The 24,623-nt window shown below is 44.7% G+C and overlaps 1 protein-coding gene across 1 annotated transcript in view; it reads right to left on the bottom strand.

Moving 5' to 3' along the window:
• SDK1 (sidekick cell adhesion molecule 1) overlaps window positions 1–24,623 on the bottom strand; it is an 821,758-nt gene that overhangs the window by 303,498 nt on the left and 493,637 nt on the right. Inside the window, exon 5 of the mRNA XM_081822645.1 lies at window positions 20,665–20,798. Coding sequence (XP_081678771.1) covers window positions 20,665–20,798 — 134 coding nt within the window. The remainder of the gene's footprint in view (window positions 1–20,664; window positions 20,799–24,623) is intronic.

The raw sequence follows: 24,623 nt of genomic DNA, 5'->3' as shown, positions 1-24,623 counted from the left end.
GATACCTGATTGAGTCTACTGTTCTCCTCTCATCTCCTACCCACCTGTGCGTTTGCCTAGGCCTTTACGACTTAGAATTTTGACTGCCGTTCTACATTGGGCTAAGAAAATGTTTAATCAGTATAACATTTACATAAACTTTGCATATATTTTTCATATATCCTATAAAGATTTAATTTTGTTGGGCCCATTAAACAGAAGTTTAGATAGGGCTCACCTGGTTCACAGTCCTCATTTTACAGATGAGAAAACAGGCCTACATCACCAGCAGCCAAATGCCTACAGAGCTTTACCCTACAGTGCGTTCTCTCTGAAACAGACGCATGTTCTGGACCCTGAGGCTGGCTTTATAATAGGGCCCTTTCGTCGAACAGTGTCTGAGTGCCCGTGATAATATTGTTTCAGTTCTTAAAGAAACTAATTAATTTTCATCAAAAGCATTATGAATAAAAAAAAATCAGATGTGTTTAAAAATGAATTAATACTAATGAAGGAATATCATCAATTGAAAACAGGTTGATTTTAGTTAATTCAGAGAAGAAAAAGCCAAGTCCTACTTGCAGGTGATAGGGTTTTAACAATTTCTTCTTCACAATAAAGGCTCTTTTCTTAAATAGCTTGAGACAAAGTTAATAAATCATATCCCGTCCGTAGTCATAAAGAAGACAATCTAAAACCAGAATATTCAACGTGGTCCAGAACACAAAGCAATGTGAGCCCATGCGATGTGGAATTCTGAAGTAAATTATAAGTCAACAGAAATTCGAGTAAAGTGCTTCTGGTTTTCCCTTTGGGATTAGTTAGCACCGGCCTCCATGCTACCAGGAGGACTGGCCTACAAGCCTGTTAGTCCGGCTGAAGCCCAGCATGGAGGAAGTCAAGAACACGAGGAAGGCACGGCTGTCCTGAGCTACAAAGTTCCTCGATCACGAAGTACCTGAGGGCTGCTCATGAGATCCACTTTGTCCTGAGTCCAAACGGACTGAGGGGCGTAGGCAGGTGCTAGATGCATCTTCACCAAACAGGACTAAGAGCTGGGCCACCTTCCTCTCCACCACTGACCTATGTTCTTCTGAGAACCCTTCTCTGATGAGACACGTTTGGTTGGCGCTGGACCTCCACCAAGAGCACACACAATGTCTTGGCTGCCCCTGTGGTAACACCACATGTCCTTTGCTAGACTAGACAGTCAGACAGTCCCGTCTGCACCTGGGTTGAGCACCGTGAGGGAGGCACACTCCCGTGGCACAGGACGGTGGGAAACAACTTCGCACTGGCCAGACTCCAGCTGGTCTGGTGGTTTGTCTGGTGGGGTGACCCAGAGCTTCGTCGGAGTGTTCAGTCGACTTGCCCCGTTGCTGTGGCTGCCCACTGCCTCTGACTGTTGGCTGTGGAAGCAGCGGGGACATAACAGAGAGTCACCTGGGCTCAGATTCCTCCCTGTCCCTGTGATAGGGCAGGGGCAGGGAGGCTCCTCCTCCGGCAGTGGCTCCGGCTCCTCCTGCTCATCGGTGCCAGTTCCTCACTCTCTGTCCTTGTCTGTTGGTCCAGGGAAGCCTGGTGCACCCTTTGCTAGAGGCACTGTCTCCCACGATACAGGAGCTCCAAGAGGGCAGAGCCCAGGGTTTAGGGACAGGAAGCATAACCCCAGGACTGGGTCGGTGGTGAGCGCTGCCTGCAGCTCTGCCCACTGGGAGGATTCCCCTTCCCCAGTGTCTTCACGGCCATGTTCTACCAAGCACATTTCAGCTGGGGCCAGCTCATGGTCCTGACCCACCTGGGAATCAGTCCTGGGGCTTTCACTCCTTTGTCCGTTGGTTGTAAGGACCCTTCCCCACGGAGGTTATGCTCATGAGACGGGGAAGAGGTGTCAGTGCTGAAGAGGTGTGTGCCAGAGGAGTCTGGGGTTACCTTTCATGTAATTACTGCCTTCTCTATCTGCCTGGGCCGGGCCATCTCCACCAGACCATCCTCATGACTTGGAGGGCCTCACAATACCTGGCTTATGACGGGCAGTTCTGGGAACTGGTCACTTGGTGCTCAGTGTCTACGAGGGCCCAGAAACTCATTAGAGCGAGATGTCTGTCCTTCTCAAATGATGAACAGTGCTCCGCTGCAGAAGGAATGGGCTTGCTCCAGTCTGGGGCCCCAAACTGCAACTCTTCCCCTGGGGCCTGCCACAGACACGCACGGCATCCCTCCCAACACGATGCCTCTGGCACCATCAGATCCGCCGGATCAAATGAAGTGAGCCACTGGGGAAATTTGCACCTGGATCTACTGGACAGTCCTCTCAGATATGGTTTCAGCCTTCTGAACCCCCCAGTGCATGGCTAGGGGCCGTGTTTCCAAGGGCTGTGTGTGCATGTGGCACAAGGGAAGATGTAAGGCGCTATCGGGTCACATCTGCATAAAATCAGCCGGATAGCCAGGGCTCCTGGCAGAACAGGGGCCTGCAGGTTGGAGACAGATGGAGCTTTCGATAGAAGTTTAGCAGCGACTCCCTCATTAGGCTGGGCCTCTGGGTATTCAGCTCCTAGCCATCTCCCTAAATTGACCTGAGGCTCAGAGCTGGTCCATGTGGATTCTCTCTAGAGCAGTCCTTCCCAAATTTTAGTGAGCACCAGAGTCACCTGAGAGTTTGTTAAAATCCAGATTCCTAGGTCCTACTCCCAGAGATTCTGGTCAGTAGGTCTGGGTGGGAGCCTGAGAATTTGCATGTCTACCAAATGTCCAGGTGATGCTGATGCTGCCGGGTGCTGGACCATCTTTGAGCAGCTCTGCTCTAGAACTCTGCTATTCTAGCAGCAGCAGCCCCGGGAACTTGATAGAACTCCTGGCTTCCTTAAACCTGAATGTGCTTATGAATAACCTAAGAATCTAGTTCAGATGCAGAATCTGACTCAGTAGGACTGAGGTGGAGCTCAAAATTCTGCATTTCTAACAAGCTCCCAAGATGATGCTTATATCCCTGGTCCAAGGACCACACGTTGACTTGAACCAAACAATTCGCAGCCCTGGCTATATAGTAAGATCACCTGGGTGCTTTCAAGAAAAAGTCCTGAACCAGCCCAGGTGATTTTCATGGGCACTTAGGGTTAAGAAACTGTCATACACTTAAAATATTTTTATTCTACTTTGTCACTTTTCATACGATTATTGTTTAATATATTGGCCTGGCACTTTTATAAATTTTGTGAGATTTGTCCTCTGTCTGTCCGACCTTCTGGTTTTCTCACTGTCCTGGCACCCTTGGCAGGACCGTTTGGAGGTTCTGGTATCCCCTCCTCCGCTTCATCTTTCATTTGTAAACCAATCATATAACTCACATCCGGGATTTTTGCCCATTTAGTCCATAAAAGAATTTTGAAAAACTATATCCCCCTCACATAAACTTTACATTTAAATATTTACCTTTAATTCTAGTGTATTTTAAGTGAAACTTTAGATCACTCTTTTAAATGTATCCAAAGAGACCTAGACAAGATTGTGATTTCATACCAACTATCATTCATCCTAAAATCTCCTTTTTAATACCTGGAAGTTTTACATCATTCCTTTTTCTCAATCCATGCATAGAATTTTATTTACTGTCATATATATTATGCTTGAAAGTCTTTTATCACACTTCTCTACACAAGAAAGGATAGATATTCCATTATTTTTTTTTTCAAATTCCATGACCCAAAAACTCTAAATGTTAAAAAAATTCTGGTTGGTCATTCATTATAATTATTAGTAATAATAATCACACCAACATTCATCATTACAAATTTTGACAAATATTGAACATGAAAAAGTATACATTTATTGGAAATACATCTCTTAGTGGATGAATGGGACTTTTTAAAAAATTAGTTCATGTATTCATGGATGAATATTACTTCCTGCTAAAATGAGAAAGCATTCAGCATCAATTTTATTTCTATTTTTTTGTTTTTATAAATGTATGCATCGAGAAAACTTATTTTCATACATAAGGATATGGGAATGGAAGGAGTTATGTTAGAACAGTGTCAATTCCTTGACATCATTCCAATGACTATGCCCCAAATTACAGAGTAATTTATCATCAAACATTATTTTTAATGATCTATTGGCTGACAGCTTGATGAGGTCCTCCTTCAATTTTGCTGAAAGCTGGGAACTGTAGGCCACCTGACTTTAAATAGGATTTCTTACCCCGTTGTTAAAGTCACCCACTTTCTCAGCACTGGCCTGTCTTTGGAATTGTCCTTGGTCTGGCAGATGGAGGGCTCGACAGTCCAGAGCAATGCACCAGGGAAGACGAGGGGGTCCTGGACTGTGAAGGGAGGTGGGAGAGGACCTCGAGGCAGGAGACACTTCCTCAGGTAGAGCCCTCTGGGAGACAGGATGTGTGTCCGTCATGGAAGCTGAGTTTGACAGAGCATCCATCACGGAAGGCCCCTGCAGTGACAGCCCTGATTGGAGATCCCTGGTCTAGATCACCCACCCCATCTGCTCGTGGTGAGCAGTGCTGACATGCCTTCGCCCAGACTCCTGCCTGCAGGCAGCAAGCAGACAGGCAGCACAAATAACCCCATCGGGCAGCGCGAGCTACTCTCCACCTTCCTTGTCTAACTTCTATTTCCTTATTTTGGGTAAAGACTGGGGAGAGCAAAAGAGTTCTCTAAGAAAAACAACAGTATGAACATTATAATAAATCATACTTGGCTGGTCTCCTTATTAGGGACACAGCCCAGGAGAGTTGGGGTCGTGGCCAGAGAGGCAGGTGTGCATGGAAAGTGAGCCACATCTACTCTGCTCACGCTAACTCTGTCACGCTAACCTGGATGTGGGTCCAGGTCAACAGATCTTCAATGTTTTGTGGAGTCCCCTGGTTTTTAAAGTGTTGTTCATATTTCCCAACAGTTACGTTTGGGCCCCCTGCTAGGGCAGAGCTTTGTTCTTATCTTAGAAGTTGGTATGTCTCAAGCTTCTGTGGACCCCTTTATCGGGGTGGCCTTCCTCCCCAGCTCTTCATCTAACTGTTCTTACTCAATCTTAAGGTCACAGTTAAATATCAGTTCCTCAGGGGAAACCTTCCGGGTCCCCCAGACCTGTGTGGCCATGCTGGGGTCTTCATAGTGACTTGTGCTTCTCTCTTAATTTCTCACTAAAACACCTGCCCCTCACGACACTTTAAATCTGCAATAATTTAGGGGTGCCTAAATTTTACGGTGGCTAGTTGGTTAAGTGTCTCACTCTTGATTTTGGCTCAGGTCATTATCTCAGGGTTCTGAGATTGAGCCCCGTATTGGGCTCCACACTGGGTATGGCGCCTGCTTAAGATTCTCTCTCTGGATCACTACATCAAAAACTAATGATGTATTGTATGGTGACTAACATAACAAAATAAAATTAAAAAAAAAAAGATTCTCTCTCTGCTGCTCCCCACATGCCCCCTACTCTCTCTCTAGAAAAAATAAATAAAATAAAGAAATCTGCAATGATATAAAATCCACAATGAATATTTTCCCCAAATGCTGCACTCCACAGGAAAATGGAAGCCTCAGCACCCGGAGAATGCTCTCAACTGCAGACTGTCCAAACTGGGAAAGTGGGCCAGCTCGTCAGGTATTACTTAAAACTGGAAGAGTTTCTCTCAACTTTGAAATACTGACTCATGTATTTTTAGGGGTATCATGTGGACTAAATGAAACACGGCCCACAGGTGGCCAAAGTGGGCATGTCATCCAGAGCAAGACTGTACTTCAGGAAAGCCACAACAAGGAGGGGGTAGTTGTTACGCACTGAACTGTGTCCCCCTGAAAGTCATATGTGGAAACCCTAATCCCCAGTATGTATTTGGAGAAAGGGTCTCTAATGAGGTAATTAAAGAGGAATGAGGTCATAGGGATGGGGCCCTAATTTGATGGGACTGGTGTCCTCCTAAGAGAGGAAAAGACACCAGGCCTCTCTCTCCCGCTCTCCACGTGCGCGCAGGAAAAGCCATGTGAGGACAGAGTGAAAGCAGCTGTCGGCAAGCCAGCAGAAGGGGTAGACTCTGCCGGCACCTTGTTCTCGGACTTCTCGCCTCCAGAACTGTGAGGAAATAAACGTCCGTGGTTTAGAACCGCGGTCGGTGGCATCCTGTTGTGGCAGGCCCTAGCGGCCCAATGTCGTAGTTTTAACTTACACTCTGAGTTATTTTATGTATACAAGTTACTTACATAACTTCAACATAAGTTGTAAGGAAATCAATTTTTACAAATCACATATTGAATGGCTTAGAAATGAGGAACTTTTATTAATAGTCCATTTGTCAAGCAACTCATCTTTTAAATTACAGTCTGACATATGGGGCTCGCGGAGCAAGGGTGCCGGCATTCTTTCTGGTGGCTCAGCCAGTTTTGCCCACAGAACGGCCCTGCTCATGAGAATAATGAGGCCCATGGCTTGAAGGCTGGAATTCTACTGACTGGTTCTATTTCTCACATAATCCATCTCTTGAAATTTTCCCCTATTTTCTCTATGTAAGTCTACAGCAATGGCCATATAAGTAAGATCTATTAGGGCTCTTCCCCCCGAAGTGTTTCTTCAACATACAATCTTGCCTATCTTTATATTTACCAGCCCAATCTTTCGCAGCACGCAAAGGATTAGAAATGGAAGTGGCAGACACTCAGGATGAATAGGAAAACTACTATTCCCTAACTTAGGACATCCCATACCATATTAAACACGTTTATTGGCCTTTCTGTCCCACCAACATAAGCTGTGATGGCAGAAACCCGTCCACCTGGATCACTGTTATATTGTCAATGCCAACATAGTGCTCGCAGTTACCAGGTACTTAATAAATACGTGCTGAGTGAGCAGATTATAGGATGGATGGATGGATGGATGGATGGATGGATGGATGGATGGATAATTGGACCGATGGACCATGGATACGTGTTCTGTAAGAAGCAGGGATTCAGGTGAAACGTTCAGGGCCAGGGAAGAGGTGGAAACACAGAAAGGCAGTGAGAGGACTCTCAAGGGAATTGAGGAGAAGAGCCTGCTTTGGACAGGATGTCTAAGGAGACAGGCTAATTTAATTTCCAAGTGAAACTGTGCAGCAGCACAGTGGATGTCATTCTCAGGGCACAGTGTCCCGAGCACTGCGTCAGACCGGGCACAGCATGGCCAGCTGCATGAGCGACAGGGCCACACAGAGGGAAGCCGGCGACCAGCACAGGAAGAAGGGAAGTCAGTAACTGAGGCGATGCTTGGGGACATGCCTTCCATTTCAGGGCATCTGACTAAACCAGGCCAGTAAGTTGAACAATTAGGAGATAATCAGAAAGTCACAGCCATTGAGGACTTACATCATTTCATACAACTTTCCACTTGAAGAGAATGCTCAGACTGGCACTGAGGTCTGGAGAGAACATCTGATCGAAGTGATACATCAAGTCACAAGAACGAATGAGTTCTCCAGGGTGAAAACAAAAGAGCCGAAAAACAAAATGAAATACTGCACCTAAGGCCTACAAACAATGGTTGGGGGTAAGGAGAACCAGAAGGAGTCAGGGACACCAAAAGAGAAGGAGCAGGATGGAGCTGGTGAGCAGGCTCATGAGGAGGTGGAGACGGAGGGAGGATCAGGACGGGATGCTGCCCAGGGCTGAGCAGCGAAGATGGGAAGGCGGTGAGCTGGGTTCTAAGCCCTCTCGCTCCTTCACTGAACGAGCACTCACGAGGCCCCACTGTTTGTCATGCCCGCCTCCCGCTGCTTGGGGAATGAGAACAAAAAGCCTACCCTCGTGGAATGTACACTCTGGTAAGAGATCGAGACAGGACACTTACTGGGAATGAGCATGTGGGAAATGCAGTCTTGATGGGGACACTGGTATTGAAAACAGGGAGCAGACGACAGGACAATGGTGGCAACGATCCTTAGTCGAACAGAGCGTTGTTCCACCCCAAAACTCCTTGCCTTCATCGTGTCACTGGGAGTGCATCTCTCCACAAACGAACAAAAGATGACAGAGTTCTGCTAAGGATGCGTTTCCACCCTGGGAGCAGAATTTACTACTCCCGGGCCTGCGCTTCCACAACACTCCCACCTACGTCCATTCTACTGGGCACTGCACACGTCACAGCCCTGCCATTCACTCGTGGTCCACCTCTCCTTAGCAAAGCTCGAGCCTGTGAACGGCAAGGAAGTGTGTCTTCCTCAGTCTCCTCAGCATCAAGCATAATGCCCGTACATATGGGATGCTCAGCGTTTTCCGAATGAAAGAGCAGAGATGAAATCCGAATCTTTAGAAGGAGGGATTATACACCATGGAACAAAAAGGAGATGCGCACACCCTAAAGATGGAAGGCAGTCACACCGCAGCCCTGCCTGCTGCCTGTTCTGTAGAGACGGACAGCAGTGTATGGAGGAGGGTGCCAGGAGACTCCAGAACAGCAGGTGGACTGCGCAAGGTGTTTCCACGATGACGGTAAGCTTACTTTTTTATGCATCCTTGAGTATTCTTCCAGGCTGGTCTGATATTGAAAATATATACTGACCGGCAGGCAGAACAGAGGTTGGCAGGGGCATCACAGCTTAGGACCCATCCGTAGGGTACAAACTCACGAGGTGCGTACAATCCAGCTAATCTTCAGGCCAGCACAGGGTTCAAGTTAACTAGAAATTCCTGGATTTTTATCAAGAACATGCTTACTGTCATGATTTTGTGAATGCTATAACTAATATGAACAAAGACACGAAAGGCTCAGAACACCGCCTATTCATTTTATATTTCTTTATGATAGCAACATTTTCGCATAATTTTTTTCTGAGGCTATTTTCTCATTTCAGGAGTTTTCCTATGTAGGCTAAAAAAGTGTGAATCCACCTTGACTTTCTGAAATGAACTGACAACCAAAGGTCCACTTCTCCGTATGGTCTCATGCACAAGTCATTCTGACGAGGGTGCTTCCCAAAGTCTTAAGGAATGGAAAGGGAGAAGTCTGAATTCTGAAGCACATTTGCGCTGGAAACCCTCCCATCAGAGAGCAAACTCCGGTGTAATTCAACCGTGTCTTCACTAATATAGCCGCAGAGTGACATCCTGATGGGGAAATACGTGAGAGTGCGCCACGGTCTGTCCAGGAAAGGGAGCAGAACAGCGTGGGGCCCGCCATACCAGGTGGGCTATAGCCCCCAAATCCATTCTCAGTTAAACAAGCAAACAACTAACGAATCCCCCGGGGCCAGCTGGTGGGTCTCGGCTTCCAGCTTCTCCAGCTCCAATGTCAACTCCTGAGTCCATGTCAGGGACCAAATGGAAAAATAGCTAATTCTCTCGGGAGTTCCACTAGGAGCTACTGCGCATGTGGGTTGGTGTCTGACTCTTGCTCCCCAGGAAAATCCCAGAACCAAGACAGCCTTCAGACTTCCCAGATGGTCACTCAGGTATATAGCCAGGGTGGACCAGAAAATTCTCAGCTCAAGTTTTCCTCATCTATGGAACCATGTAAAATAACAGGCTTTGGGATTCCACCTGAAAAAGCTATACTTACAAATGCTCCTGGGCAAACAGTGAGTTACACTGACAACCAGCTCTCACGTTTCTTACCGCCCCTATGACTTGCTTTACCAAAGACAGAGCGACACTAGGCTCTGAGGGTAGGCACTGACTTTGTGCCAAGGAGGGTATTCCTGGAGACTGTAAAAGGTGAGAGGGTCCACAGATGGAATAATTACCTGAAAGAACAAAGAATCACAGGTGGGGCTATTGCTAAGAACTCGATAATTAGAACAGACAGGGTCTACACCTTAAAACAAATTTCTGGTTCCTATTATTTCTGATATAAATTCCATTGGTTTTTACACCTCAGATACAAGTGTTGTGGAGAAGTGGGGAGTTCGGCTCTCTGGATTTGGGAATGGTGTTCAGAGTTGCTTTACTTTTAACAGATGCTTTCTACCTGATTTTCTTAAGGCTTGATTTAATATCACAACCACACTGTAAAGATCTACAATTTTAATTACCTGCTATAACTGCCTTCTATAAGAGCCAAAAGAACATCATTTACAGTGATCAGCAATAAAACATTATGACTAAGTTGTAAAGAAGAATGGAACCGTTATCAGAAGGTGACCAGTTGTCAGGCTGGAAACAGAAAAGCAGCAACTGGAGTAAGAACTTTCAACATGAGCTTAAAAGCTGAAAATCATCTGCAATATAAATGAACTCAACAAATAAAATGGTGAAAAATCTCTTTGGGAGAAGACAGACTTGGGTTGAAAGTAAAACGCGTAATTAACTGTGTAGCCTTGTGCACACTATTTATTCCCTTCATTTGCTTCCTCATTTGTAACATCGGGATAATACTGACCCCTAGGGCTTTTTTAAAAATGATGGCTGAGATTACGTGTAATAGTTACACACTGGACACAGAGCAGACGCTCAGTAAATGACGACTGCTCGTCTACCGCAATGCCCTGCATTTTCGTGTCCCCTCAAAGTTCTTGGGTTGAAATCCTAAACCCCGATGTGGAGATTTAGGCATCAGGAGGTGGGGCCTTTCAGGGATAATCAGGCCATGAGGATGGAGCCCCGTGAAGGAGATCAGTGCCCTTATAAAAGGGGCCCTTCCCCCCGTGTGAGGGTACGGAGAGAAGTCTCCAGCCCAGAAGAGGGTTCTCACCAGAACCTGACATGCTGGCACGCCCAGCCCCTGGAACGGTGAGATGGAAATGTCTGTTGTCTATGGCATTTTGCTACAGCAGCCCAAACTACGGCAACCGCTATCACACGCTTTCATCCCACGTTCAGCCAGATCACGTCTTCCCATCCTTACCTGACTGCTCAAAACCAATGTTAGCACCTGGACTATCAGGCCTGCCCTCCACAACATCGACCATTACTAAAGAGGCTGGTTCCACTCTCAGCGTCCCCTCCAAATCAGAAAATCACATATTCTCCTTTTTCTGAAGGGTAAGCTACAAAGACAGTCTAGCCCAGCAAGTCAGACAATGTGGAGCTGGCAAACCTCAAGTTCTGGGGGAAGACAAACTGAACAAGTATTTCCTGATCAGTGGCTTCGGAACACCGAGTCCATCCGTAAAAGGAAAGGGTACACCAGGAAGAACAGAGTGCGATTATTTCGTCTGGAAAAGAGTGAAAGCTCGAACTAACCATGGTCGTCATCTCTATCCAACTACTGAGTAAACACAGCTTTTCACAGAAAACTCTACTTACATCTAACAACTGGTTCTGTGGCCCCATCTCTGCTGATGACCATGACTTTGTTTAGGATCTCCCCAGACAAGATGTGTGATGGATGTATGTTAGAGCTGATAAAATGATTGCAAGGAAAATTCAATTTTCCATCCCCCTTGCTTGTGCCCTCTAAAAATTGCTTATCTTTTCATATCAATTATAGTGACAGGGAGAGCAGACGAAGTACGTCAATAAATGTGGCATCCGAAGGGCTCTGGGCTGGCAAGGTACTTACTGCATGAGTGAGTCACAGTGCTGAGTCCCTCCCAAACCGTGACAAGTTCTGAAATGTTCTGTTTAATTATTAAGGTCCTGCAATGACAGGATGTTAAGTCCTCAGTCACCTGAATGCAGACATGCGGCTGTTTGTTGATTAAGGTGAAGAAACGAGATCCCAGAGTCAAGGGTAAAATTATCAGGGCTATGTCCAGTCACAGCCCTAGACTGCCCTGGTCAGAAGACTATTGTGTTTAGATGTCTGAATATGACACTTTCAATTGGTGTATTTCACAAGGGGGCAGGAGGAGAGGTGGTTTTGAAAAATATTAAAGAAAGGCTTTGAGGGAATTTTAAAAAATCTGATTAGGCAAGTCACTACCAGATGACAATATCTGCTCTTAAATAATCATCCCATATTGGGAGAAGCAAGCGAATACTGATGCTTTGTTTACTGAGTCCACCTGGCCCCTCACTCTGGGATGTGGCTTACTCCCGAGGCAGAATCTGCCACAGCAGGTCCCCAGTAAGGCCTGCGCATGTCACCGGGGCAGATCACGTTTTACTCTACGTCCCATGTGGTGTGTAATGCATGCTGGGTGACAACCGTAAGTTACCACTGTGCCGCTCCGTCCGCGCTCTCGCCTCGCCCACCTCACCCTTTGGCAAACCTGTGCTCCGGTGAGTGAGCGGGGTCTCCTCACAGTTCCAAGTGTACCTCTGCTGGTTGCAAAAGGGTGCCAGCCTCCCGGGCTGCATGTGCATGAACAGTACGCTGGCTTTACCGAGACTCGATGTTTCTTGGGAGTGGTTCTGGCATCGAAACAGCCTCCCTTTTAAAAATAAAACCAAGCTCTTCCGAGGTTTGAGTGTGAAAAAGCCCTTGACCATTTAATCTCCAATACAAATGGGAGGGCTCCTTCCCCTGAGCTCTGCCTTCTCCTCACTTGGACACAAACGGACACAAAAGCACACACAGCATCCAAAACACATGCTGCTCCCCCTTCGCAGGAAAACCCAGGGGGCTGGGGGCTCGAAGAAGCTGTGTCTTCAATCCCTAGCTCCCCACTCACTATTCTTGTGATTTTGGTCGATGACCTGACTTCTTGGAGCTTCAGCACCCTCAGCTTTGCAACGGTGTTGTCACCCACTCACAGGCTGTTGTGGGCTTGAACAGGGAAAACGTCCATGAAACGCCAATCTCGAGCGCAAGGCTCATCAGGGCCCTGCTTCTGCCTCTCCCTCGGGGAATCACTGGACAGCACACTTATTTATAAATTATCATCAAATCTGCATATAGCTCGGAACATTTTTGCTCCTACATCACCTAGAAAAGTTTTGCAAAACTCTGTTGTTCCACAGCTGGCGTTAACAATGTTAACACCTCACGTTTTTCAAGACCGATTTGAAGGACTGCAGAGAAGATCATTTCTCGTGTCTTTTAATATTTGACTATGCTGGTGTATTTTAATAAAAGACAAGTCTGCGGCATTCTTTTATGTGTGTCCAAAGGAATCTAGATACCTGACTGAGTGGGTCTAAGGATTTGATACACATCATCACGCACTGAGAAAAACACACGAGCAACCTCTAATGTTTAGTGGCCAGAAATCTGACCTCATTCCTTTTTCTTCTTGAACCTGTATTTTCAGTCCACACCTCCCACAGAATTTTATCGTAATTTATTACATTTAATGATGCAAAGTATTTTACTGATAACCCTATCACAGCCTCTGATAAAATATGCATACAAATTAAAATTTCCCAGCAACCATATGGCTCTGGGGTTTAAAAAAAGTTCTCTCGGATCGAGTTACTGTTACAATTATTATTTGTACTCAATTAATCAAAACAAATGCAAAACCAATTTTGATGAATATTACCTATAAAAGAAAAAAAATCACTGAAAATGTATCTCTTTGTGACACGGATAGAGGTTTACCCTGATTCTCATACTACTTCCTTTTTGTAGATGAGACTCCTGTGAAATTATGTTCATGTAGAAAAGCACATGAGGATGGAAGGAATTTTATTCAAGGATATCTCTCGATTCTTTTAGTCCCTTCTGACTTCCACAGGGTAATTTAATAGGATAGACTGCTTTTTGTTCCAATCATAAATAAAGCTTAGCACACAGAGGCTTACTCCCTGCTCTCTAACGCCCCAGTCCATCGGGGTGACTCTCCTGGTGGTTCTGTCCATGTGCCGATTCAGGTATCTAGGCAGCTTCCAGCCTGTGGCCCCGCCAATCTCCATACGTGGCCCGGCCACAGGGAAGGGAGAGCGTGAAGGTGACTTGCTGCCTCAAATCCCTGGCCTGGAAGTGACATGCTTCATTCCACTCACATTTCATTGACGAGAGTTAGTCCTGTTACCCCCCCAAACTGCAAGAGGGCTGGAAATGTCTTCCTGTCCTACAAGTTGATAGTACTCTGTATTAGCAATCTTCAAAAATTATCTGTAATAAAATATCCACCGACAATGGGTGTGGGTACTGCCTCATTTTGTAGATAGCAAGAAAGTGAAAACACCTGATTTATAAAATGGTTTATTTCCCAGTTATTAGAGTACGTCACTTCCACAACTCTGACAGACGCTTAGAATTCTCCCTGCGTTTGGCGCCTGGCCATTTACGCCTGCACGCAAGGCCTGTATTAAAGGTTCAGGACGTGTGTGACTCGCGCCTGTGAGAGAGGCAACCCGTGCAGAGCCCCTGGGACTCAGGCACGTGCACACACACCTGCTTTTAGGAAGAGCACAGGAAAGCGCCTGGAAATAGGTTCCCGGAAGAGTCTATGTGCCTGCTTGCCCCCTCAGCAATCTGTGTGTCCCCCCAGAGGTCTGCCTCTCCCAGTGTGAAGACAGCTGCTCTGGGAGACTGGGGATACTGGGCTATCCCAGATTCATTCAGAAGTTGCGGGCATTACAATTCACAGTTTAACCTGATTCCCTAAGATTTACCAAGGGGGAGATTAGGCTGAGATCGGCCACAAAGGAGAAAGATGGGCAGCATGGGAAAAAAAGATGGGCGAGAGCAGGGGTAGCGAACAGAAGTTAAGAGGTCTATCCTAACTAATAACAGAAATGTCATGTGGGCTGTGGAGAAAATTATGGCCTTATTATTGTCTTCTTCATCTTTGTTTTTTTTTTTTTTTTCCTTTCTTTTAAGCTGAAGTCTGGTTGGGAATCACCGGTTCTACTTGATTCTAAGCCCATCACTAATCCATATAAACATACAACTGGGCTTCAGAAACAAAATATTAGAACAGGCATTTGTATCTATGTTTTTAAACCAGAGCCATAAGAAGAACACTGATCTTTAATAATGCCATTTATTATGCAGGTCAGGTCTCTCAGTGGGATGGCCCCATGTCACACACTGTAAGGCATGTGATCTCAGGGGTAGAGCTAAAAATGTTCATTTTCAAGAAGGTTCACAGGATGCCTTTGTGTATCTGTTTGCTCTCAGAACTTGCCAAAGGGTAGGTGTCCTTGTACGGAGTGGACCCTTGAACAACATGGGGTTTCGGGTTGCTGACACCCCACACGGTTGAAAATCTGTGTATAACTCTTGACTCCCCCAAAACTTAACTACTAATAGCCTACTGTTGCCAATTACATAATAGTTGATTAACATACATTTTATGTGTTAAATACATTATATACTATATTCTTACAATAAAGTAAGCTAGAGAACAAAATGTTATTAAGAAAATCATGAGGAAGAGAAAATACACTTAGAGAACTGTACTGTATTTACTGGGAAAATTGTGCATATAAGTGGACCCATGCAGTTCAAACCTGTGTTCTCCAAGGGTCAAGTGTATTTGGTTTTAACTAAACTCTCACAGAATAGATAACTGGATACACGTGACCGTGAAGAAGCACAGATCTGAGGTACTCCCGAGGGGAGCACAAATGACAAACAGCAGCATGGAGACCTTCATCAGCAACGACACCGGATAAATAGTACTCCTTAAACAGATGTCACAAGAATTTGTCCAAAAAACTAGACCATCATCAGGAAGACCACTCACAAAGTGTCTGTTGTGCCATGAGACATGAACTAAAGATGAAATGAATCTGAAAATTAGTAAGGGGAACCTCACTAAAGTGGGCTCAGGTGGCTAGAAGGGGAGGCTGGGAGCCCACGCTTGACATCGATTACAGGAGGAACTGTCAATTACAGACCCAAGAGCAGAATGGTCAACAGGACCATTCCCAGTTCCAGGCCCCAACAGAGAAAGATGTGCGATGCATCTCCTCCAAGAAGTCAACCACCCCTGCGCCTGGGTGGCTCAGTCGGTTGAGCATCCGACTCTTGGTTTCCGCTCAGGTCATGATCTCAGGGTTGTGAAACCGAGCCCCACATGGGGCTTTGCCCTCAGCGGGGAGTCTGCTTGGGATTCTGTCTCTCCCTCCCCCCCGCCCCTTCCCCGCTCACACTCTCTCACTCTCTCTCTCAAATAAATAATCTTTAAACAACAAAACAAAACAAAAAGAAATCAACCACCCCTGCAACTCAGCCAATCAGGAATCATCATTACCATGAACTCTGGCTTTTCTCCAACAGACTTTAGTTCAAACCCCCCTGCAACTTCCTCTTTACTCTCCAAAAACAACATTCCTGTTTTGTTTCTTGGATTTGCCTATGGTTTTGCCATAGTTGGCCTGTCCTGAATTGCATTCTCTGAATAAACCCACTTCTGCTGGAAAAATCACTTGTCTTATTTTTGAGATTAATAAGATGTTCATGATTAGCAAGATACTTAAGATACCATTTATTTCACCTTTATCTCTTTTGTATGATAGTTCTATGCTTCTAAGTTATAAATAACTGAGTATGCATGTATGAGGGGTGAATGCACAACACTTGTTTACTGATGGAGTACCTACAAAATCGCTTTAGAGACCATAGCCTACACTCTGTTCTGCTCGCGACCAGCCCCAGGATGCCATGACCCGAGCATGTCTTAGGCTTCATTACACACCCCACTTAGAAGGTTCAATACATCCGAAATGATTAGCTCATTACTCTACCATAAGTACACTTCCTATTTATGTTTCTGAGAATTCTGGCAGTAAAGTTCCATCCAATGTATAAAGCTATAGCTGGATTCTAAATTCATCATTTGTGGTATGGACACTATCTCCGGATAGGTTTCCAGTAATATTTCAAACTGTTCCTATTGCTTTGGGAATCATGTCAGAGTACACTTGAAAGGCTTCTGCCTTGCCCCTTTCTCCCAGAAATATATTTAAGGCACAAAGAAAATGAGAGAGAATTTTACCTGGGCGCACAAAAGCCATGTTTTACAGGGCGGTTCTCTCAGACATTATTCTCAGGAATCCACTTTCAACCACTACACATATATGAGGTCTGCAGTTAAATTAGCATTATAGAGGACAAAAGAATGTTAAGTGGTCTCCAGAATGAAAAGCAAGGGTTTGTCAGCCTGAAGGAGGATCAGCTGAAATGATATCCTACCTGTGGATGCTGTTTGAAGAGGAGGCATTAAAATGAAAGAGGTAAAAACACAGGAAGGAGACAGGCACCGCTTCCTTTTCAATCCTCCTCCCCGCCAGAGGCTCTCATTACACCCGACATCTTGTACGTTGGGTCAGAACCCATGATGGGTCAAGGTGTATACAGTGGCATCTACACAATGACGGACTCATCATCATGCAGAATTCCTCCCATCTCCCGACTCTACCCCTTTTTCTGATTTTAAGAAGAAACTTATTCACATGTTAATTCAGTTCAGAAGATCTGATCCACCAAAGTTAACTCAATGTAAAATCTTCAAAGTGAAAACCAAAAGCAGGTTGACAGGTTTATAAAGCTTGCCTGGGTCTGACCTCAGAATAGAAACGTCTACTCTCGGGTGAGTTCAGCCCATTCTTTTTCTGGCGCGCACCTGAGCTGCAGGAGCCAGCTATGAAAAATTCATGTAGGACGCTTCAGCAGTCCCACCTATGTCCTTAACATCTGCTGGCTTCACGTCACATTAAAACTTCAAAGTGAATCCACCCCTGAGATGGCAGCGAGCTTTCACTGGGGAGCAGGAGAATGGATAGTTCAGAGATGGCCTCTCCTTCTGGACAGGAAGTATCTGTGCAGAACACGCTGCAATTTATCTTCTTAGCCACACAAAAGGGGCAGAAATGGGAAGAGACAGTAAGGCCATCTACCAAACATGCACAGAACAGCGGAAGGGCTGCATTTCCCTTCTAATTGTCATGCTTTTTTAAGCATTTATTTATTTTTATCTGAATCCTCTCTATCTTTTGCTTCCCACAAGCTTCAAGTGTAGCCAAAACATTCAGCGACTGAAAAGGGGGTGAGGTTTTGAACTCTCATGTACACGGTTGTTCGGGAAGATACATTATTTGCTCCTGCTAGCTGGGTGTTAAGGCATCATTCATTTAGATGTTTTGAGACAAGGCTGACCCCTGGGTGCTATCCCACTTCGACGCCAGGCTGTCCTGCAGGAGGAACTGCTTATTACTATGACAGGAAACAAGAGGTGGGGCCGCCTGGCACTCTCCAATTTTAAATTAATTATAGTACGATCCACCAGGAATTTAATTTCCAGTACCCTACCACCTCAATCGTATTCACTACATAAAGTTTCCTTATTTTAGTCTCCTGCTGCCGAAGAAAAAATTACCTTTGTTAAATGATAATTGGCTGTAATACCTTTTGATTCTTCAGAAATGCTGGCTGGCAAGTTTTTCTTTTAAATTTCATCGATCTTGTTTGGTGTTTTTACAAAGCCTCCATCAGAAAAAACAAAACAAGATGTCTAAGTCTGCAGGACACAGCATGTCCTGCCACCAGCAGAGACGGGTCCTGAGGACACCTAACCCCATGATAAACTTAGAGGGGTTGCACGTCCCCCTTCCCTGGCCTCACCATGCACTGGTGTGGGCCCGAGAGCGGTTCTGCTGCTGAGAGCATTTGCTGCGGTCCCGAAAGGAGCAGCCCTTAAACATACAATTCTGGGGGCTTCTACAGATTTATCAATATTTCTGATCTTTAGAGGTTTCAAAATAGAATTTTTAGTGTGAAAATGCATAATAAAGTGCCATTTAACTTTTAGCTAGATCCAATATGTCAACAGAATGTTATCCTGAGAGTCAAAATAAGGCTGCTTCCTCAACCTTCTGACTCTTCACATGTTACTTGGTCCCAAATAAAAAGCAAAGAGTATATAAGGAAACAGTGCAGGTTTTCTCCCAAGATTTACAGTAAGTCCATCCACATCATCAACCTCTTTATATCTCACCTTCTGTACATTTTACCTGGTGCCAATGAAAAGATAAAAATATACAAGGGAACAAAATGCAAGGCAGTTAATTATAATATTTATGAGCTGCTTCCAATATACTTCTTGGTAGTAGAAACTGAAATTATTGAAAAAGAATTTACATATTCCAATTATCTAACGCCATGGTATTTCATGAGGATGGCAACTTGCAAATTCACTGTATTGGCTTTATTTCCTACTGGCCTTTTTAGAACAGGCACGTGGGAAACTACAAGTCCAGACTATTCCACAGCTCTGTGATGTCAGCATCACGGTAACCAGACTCTTCGTGGCATCTTTTTCCCCTCTTCCAACCGGCTAAGACCAATTTCCTTGTTTCTGACCTAGAATTCTCCCAATCTGACCAATTATTATCCTGGTATGTATATTACAATGGAGTGCTAAAGCAATTTTCTAAACAGAATAAATGGTTCTAATTGTAAAACTCAGAAATCACTAATCAATCTATTTGATAACACAATTTCCATCCTTTATTATCAATATTGGAAAAAATCTTGATAAGTCACATTTATTTCTATTATGATTCTTGATTCAAAAGCCCACACCCAGTCAACGCACATAACTCTCCAAGGCATTAAAAAGGCCACGGTGACGGCCCAATCCGCGCACAGTCTGTGGTCTGGAGATCAGAATTCAACTCGTAGGAATGGAGCTGCTGATGGCAGGATGACGGCCGCTTAGGAGCACTTACCAGGAAGAGGACGGGCTGTGACAGAACACTCAGTTAACCCTGTGGTCTCCTGCCCCACATTTGCTGCAGACATTCACCCAGTCAGTCCTACTCCGCTTCATGCAACTGTGATCCCATCCCACGTAAGACACGAAACTTCTCAAACCACCTGCCGGGGAAGGCCATCCCTTTGAGGTGTTTCTCAAAAAGATGACATTTACTGCTATACAGACAAACCCATTTAATTCACTCTTGTTTGATGTGATCATCAAATTTTGAAATTTACAACCACTTCCCAACTGTATGTTCTCAGGAACAGAGTCACTGCATTTCATCCCATGAAACTTCACGCTGCCAACATCTGGCGACCTGCCCTGCGAGGTGCACATTTTAATCTCTTTTAGCTCAGAGTTTTTGCTTCTGACCATTTCCCCCTTCTTCAGCAATCAACTCTAACTAGAGCCTTCTTTCAAAGGCCAAATGTTTAAACTAAGTTTCCTCAAACTAAAACTTCCTTAAATAAACCGAAAGTGTAACTGTATTCTCTTCATTATTCAGTAAAATCAGGTAGAAAAAATGGTCAGCTGATTACAGTTAAGAAATACTGCTAATCTGGGGCACCTGGCTGGCACAGCTGGTTAAGCTTCTGACTCTTGATTTTGGCTCAGGTCATGATCTCAGGGTCGTGAGATCAAGCCCTGCGTCAGGCTCTGCCCTGGGCATTGGAGCCTGCTTAAGATTCTCTCTTTCCCTCTCCCTCTGCCCCCTGCTCACTCTCTCTCTGAAAAAAATAAGTAAATAAAAATAAAAAAAAGAAATACTGCTAATTTTAACACAACTTAATATATATATTTTCTCAAAGATCTTATTTTTAAATTAAACTAACAACCTGTGCTTAATCTAGTCTCAAATTAGTTTCATAGATAAGATTCCTTAAAAATCAAGATTTTTTTGTTGTTGTTAAAAACAGTACGCAGTAACTGTGCGAAAGCAAAAATATTTTAAATCCCCAAAACAAATAAGATCTTGCAGTCAGAATCACCTGTTGTGCTCACATTTTCTGCATACCACTTCAAAGAAAGCAACTATTGACACTGGATCAATATTAAACCATCGCCACTATCTTAGAGATTTATTGCAAAATGTCCCATGAGAAATATATTAATTAAATCAAGATTTTACTGCCTTCAGAATTATCATTTGGAATTTCAAAACTCACTTGCTATGCTCAAGTGAATGAGCGGGCTGGTCTTGTTCTCTCCGTTCCGCTCGTTGACGGCCTGCGCGTAGTAAGCCCCGGCGTCACCCGCGGTCGCGGCAAGGATCACCAGTTGATTTTCCAGCGTGATGGCTCTGTGTCAGACAAGAGACAGCGTCAAAGCCACTCCACAGGACTTCTTGTTCGTAAGGCAAATTAATTTATTAGGCCAACTAGAAAGGAATGTCCAGGATTTAAAAAAGATCTGGAAGGACAAAAAACAAGCGTACAGGTCAACCTCAGGAACCTGGCGGTGGCTAAGCCTTCTCTGGCCCAGTTCACACTCCTGCGAGGAGGGTCTGAGCCCTCCGACCCTTGGTTGTGAGGAAGACAACATTTTGGAACATATATACCCAAGGTTTGTTGAAACTCAAAGCTTCCTCTGCGAATCTGTAACAAGTCAGAAGAAATTCCAGAGAGCTGGGTCTTTTCCCTTCAAGCAGGGCTGTTTGATCACACAATGGTCACAAACCTCAAAAATGCAGGACTGAATCACCCCAAACCTGGACTGGGGGCAAATGAATTCACTGCAATTTCCTCCACCTCCAAGGAGCCTCATTAGAGCCTCTGTACCTCTATTTCTCGACTAGTGGGTAGAAGAAAAGTTGCCAGTGGGCAGTACTGACCCCTTCGACTTGATTTTCCCATAACCGCTAATGCTAGGACTGCACATTCTTCACCTGGGCCACCTCCCCACATCCAGAGGTACAAACAGTCTAGCCCATCATCACTGAGACCTTCTCGTATACCCCAATTCTGCTGCAAAAAGGAACCTCGGAGGCACATTTGACCCACCACCTTCTCTTTAGAAATGAGAAAACTGAAGATCATAGAGATTAAGTTATTTGTTCAAGGTAACATAGCAAGGTGACAATACCAGAGGGAGGACCTGTCTTCCCACATGTGGACTGGTGCTCTGCCGGGCAGATCACACACAGTCTCACCAGAGTACTTACTTAAAAGAAGAAGAAAAAAAAGTAACAAAGATACAACTTCCATAAATCCAAGCAGCTTTTAATGAAAATAAGTGTCCTAGTATCCTTTGCTCTTGCTATAATTTGCAGAATTTGTTAACAAAGCAAAAAGATACATACAAAGGGGGGACTGGGCGTTGCAGGTAAGACACATTCTGAGCACCCAAATACACTTTAGTCCCTGTTCTTATCCAAACGCCGGAAGCACCCGGGATGCGGAGTGAAGTGCATTGCTGCCCACAGGTTGTTACTTTATAGGGAATACGTTTATTTGTTCATTTTAAATCCTAGACAGTCGTAGCCCTTCCAAATTCAGATAAGATCTCTGTTCTGGTAACAAAAAACATGCAAACTGCAGGACCGGTCATGGGGAATTTTACTGTAATAATAATCTTTTCCTTCCTGCTACCTTCTGGAAAGCTTCTTCAGACACTCTTCACTTTTACACATTATACAAGATTATCTTACAAAGTTACTGCTTATTCAGGGTTCCGTAGGATATATGCAGTTTGAGGCCTCTGTGACTAACCTACCTCCTTTATCACTTACGAAAATTTCCCTATTAATAAGTTTTCAATTTTTAGTCCCATAAAAATATCTCAAAGTTTTACCATAATTATTTATGACTCCTTTATAGAACCATAGAAATTGTTCCATTTTATTTTAGTGTATGTTACCCTGGCACCTAAAATTAAATATGAATATTTATTACACATGAAGTTACACATTTAATAGTTTAATTTAAAAAACTGAGTATGTCGTAACTTTTTTCCCTAACATCTGATTTTTGCTGTAGTAATTTCAAATATGCCTATTATTTCTCAGAATTATTCTCCAAAAATGCCTATTAATTCTCTATATTATTTACGACATTGTCTCAAGGGTATTGAAAAAAAAAGCACATAAGGAATAAAAATATGAAAGTTTACATCTATTATAATTTGTATCTTTAAGCTCATTTTTTTCCTTCTAGGTTTTAATTTCTAGACAACTTCAAGTCAAAAATTATGAAGAAAAACTTGTCCATGCCAAAAAAGACAGCACAAAAATGCCTAAGCTTTAGAGAACATTAGATTAATGAGGATCAGTTCCCCAGAAGACTTTATTCTTTCTTCCCATCCAACTCTTTCTGAACAGAGAATTTCTACAAAAGAAACTGAGTTTTTAAAATGAAAATTAAACCATCTGAAGACATTCATCTTAATTTCAGATAATTCAGATAACTGTTATAATATATAAGAAAAGAGCAATTTTTAAAGACATTGAAGCGGGTTCCATGCATTCATTCTCTGAGTCTTTTTCCCTAACAGACCCTGATTCTGCTGTGCCCACGCCTGGCCCAGGCTGCCATGGATGCCAGGAAGCTGGCTCATTCCCAGCGCCAGGTTTGGATCTTGGTCATCAGAGGCCTGGCCCAGGCTGCCATGGATGCCAGGAAGCTGGCTCATTCCCAGCGCCAGGTTTGGATCTTGGTCATCAGAGGCCTGGCCCAGGCTGCCATGGATGCCAGGAAGCTGGCTCATTCCCAGTGCCAGGTTTGGATCTTGGTCATCAGAGGCCTGGAGAGGTACAGGAGCCACATGTAAGACATGAGGAACTGGCATGGGACCCAGGCTGCCCCACTGGACAACGGGGAGGAGCACGCTTAGGGGAGGGCTCTCACCCCTGCTGGAGGCCAGGCAGGAAATGTGCATCTCACACTTGGAGGCTGCCAGCCGCCCTCACAACGAGGGGGAAGGCAGCGTGTTGACAAAAGCAGGAGGAGGGACAGAATTTTGAGAGTCAGAGCACATTAGACAATAGCCTGAAGGTGATGATGAGAAAGTAAGCTAACTGATCCTTTAACGTGACTCTTCTATGTGTCCATAAAACATTCTGTGAAAATATCAGGTTACTGAGGAGGGGGCTGACTTCCAACATCTATTCCTCATCCCCACCATTTTATAGTAGCGACGTGGTTTGGAGAATTGACCCCAACCAGTATAAACCAATCACGGTAAGCCAATCCCTCTTGCCAGGGACTGACCGAGGAAGCCAGGCTTGAGCCAGTGGCCTAAGGCAGGTGTCTGGGGACTGTCCTTACTCTGGGGCAGTCAGGCCTAAGTTCGTCTCACCAGACGGAAGGGCGGGATCTCCATTCATGGCTGGCGGGAACAGGCTTTTTCTCCCTCCACCAGATGTGAATAAAGAAGCGTGCTGTCCAGATGTTCACAGTGGCAACTGTATGACCACGAAGGGAAGAACCTTAGCATGAAGCTCATGATGCTGGCAGCAGGACAGAGAGAAAAGAGAGTAGCTAGGTCCTTCGTCTTGATAACCCGACCGAGGCACTGAACCAACCATCCAGCAGCTCATCGTCTCTCTGGGCCCCTATTTCATGAGATGATGTACTTTATTCACGTTTAAACTTGTTTTAAGTTAGGGTTTCTCTTTCTAGAGGTCAAATGAATCCCAACACAGATGCAGAACAGCATGTCCAGTAGCATCCATTTGGGGTTCAAAGAGAGAATAGTGTGTCCTCAGGGCACAGAAATAATTCTCTGTATGTGCATATGTAAATGTTAACAGTAGTGAACTTTGAGTGGTAAGATTATAACTTATTTTCTTTTGATTTGTTTTTTTTTTTTTTTAAGATTTTATTTATTTGCGAGAGAGACAATGAGAGACAGAGAGCATGAGAGGGAGGAGGGTCAGAGGGAGAAGCAGACTCCCGGCTGAGCAGGGAGCCCGATGTGGGACTCGATCCCGGGACTCCAGGATCATGACCTGAGCCGAAGGCAGTCGCTTAACCAACTGAGCCACCCAGGCGCCCCTTGATTTCTGTATTTCAAAATATCTTTCCACACTAAATCACTTTTATTCCAGAAGAACAACGTTCAAAATGAATGCAGGGGTGCCTGGGTGGCTCAGTCGTTAAGTGTCTGCCTTCGGCTCAGGTCATGATCC

Source organism: Leptonychotes weddellii, chromosome 5 (assembly GCF_054177405.1).
Source record: "Leptonychotes weddellii isolate Sample4059 chromosome 5, ASM5417740v2, whole genome shotgun sequence".
Lineage (NCBI taxonomy): Eukaryota > Metazoa > Chordata > Mammalia > Carnivora > Phocidae > Leptonychotes > Leptonychotes weddellii.
This window is presented reverse-complemented; position numbering and strand designations above follow the sequence as displayed.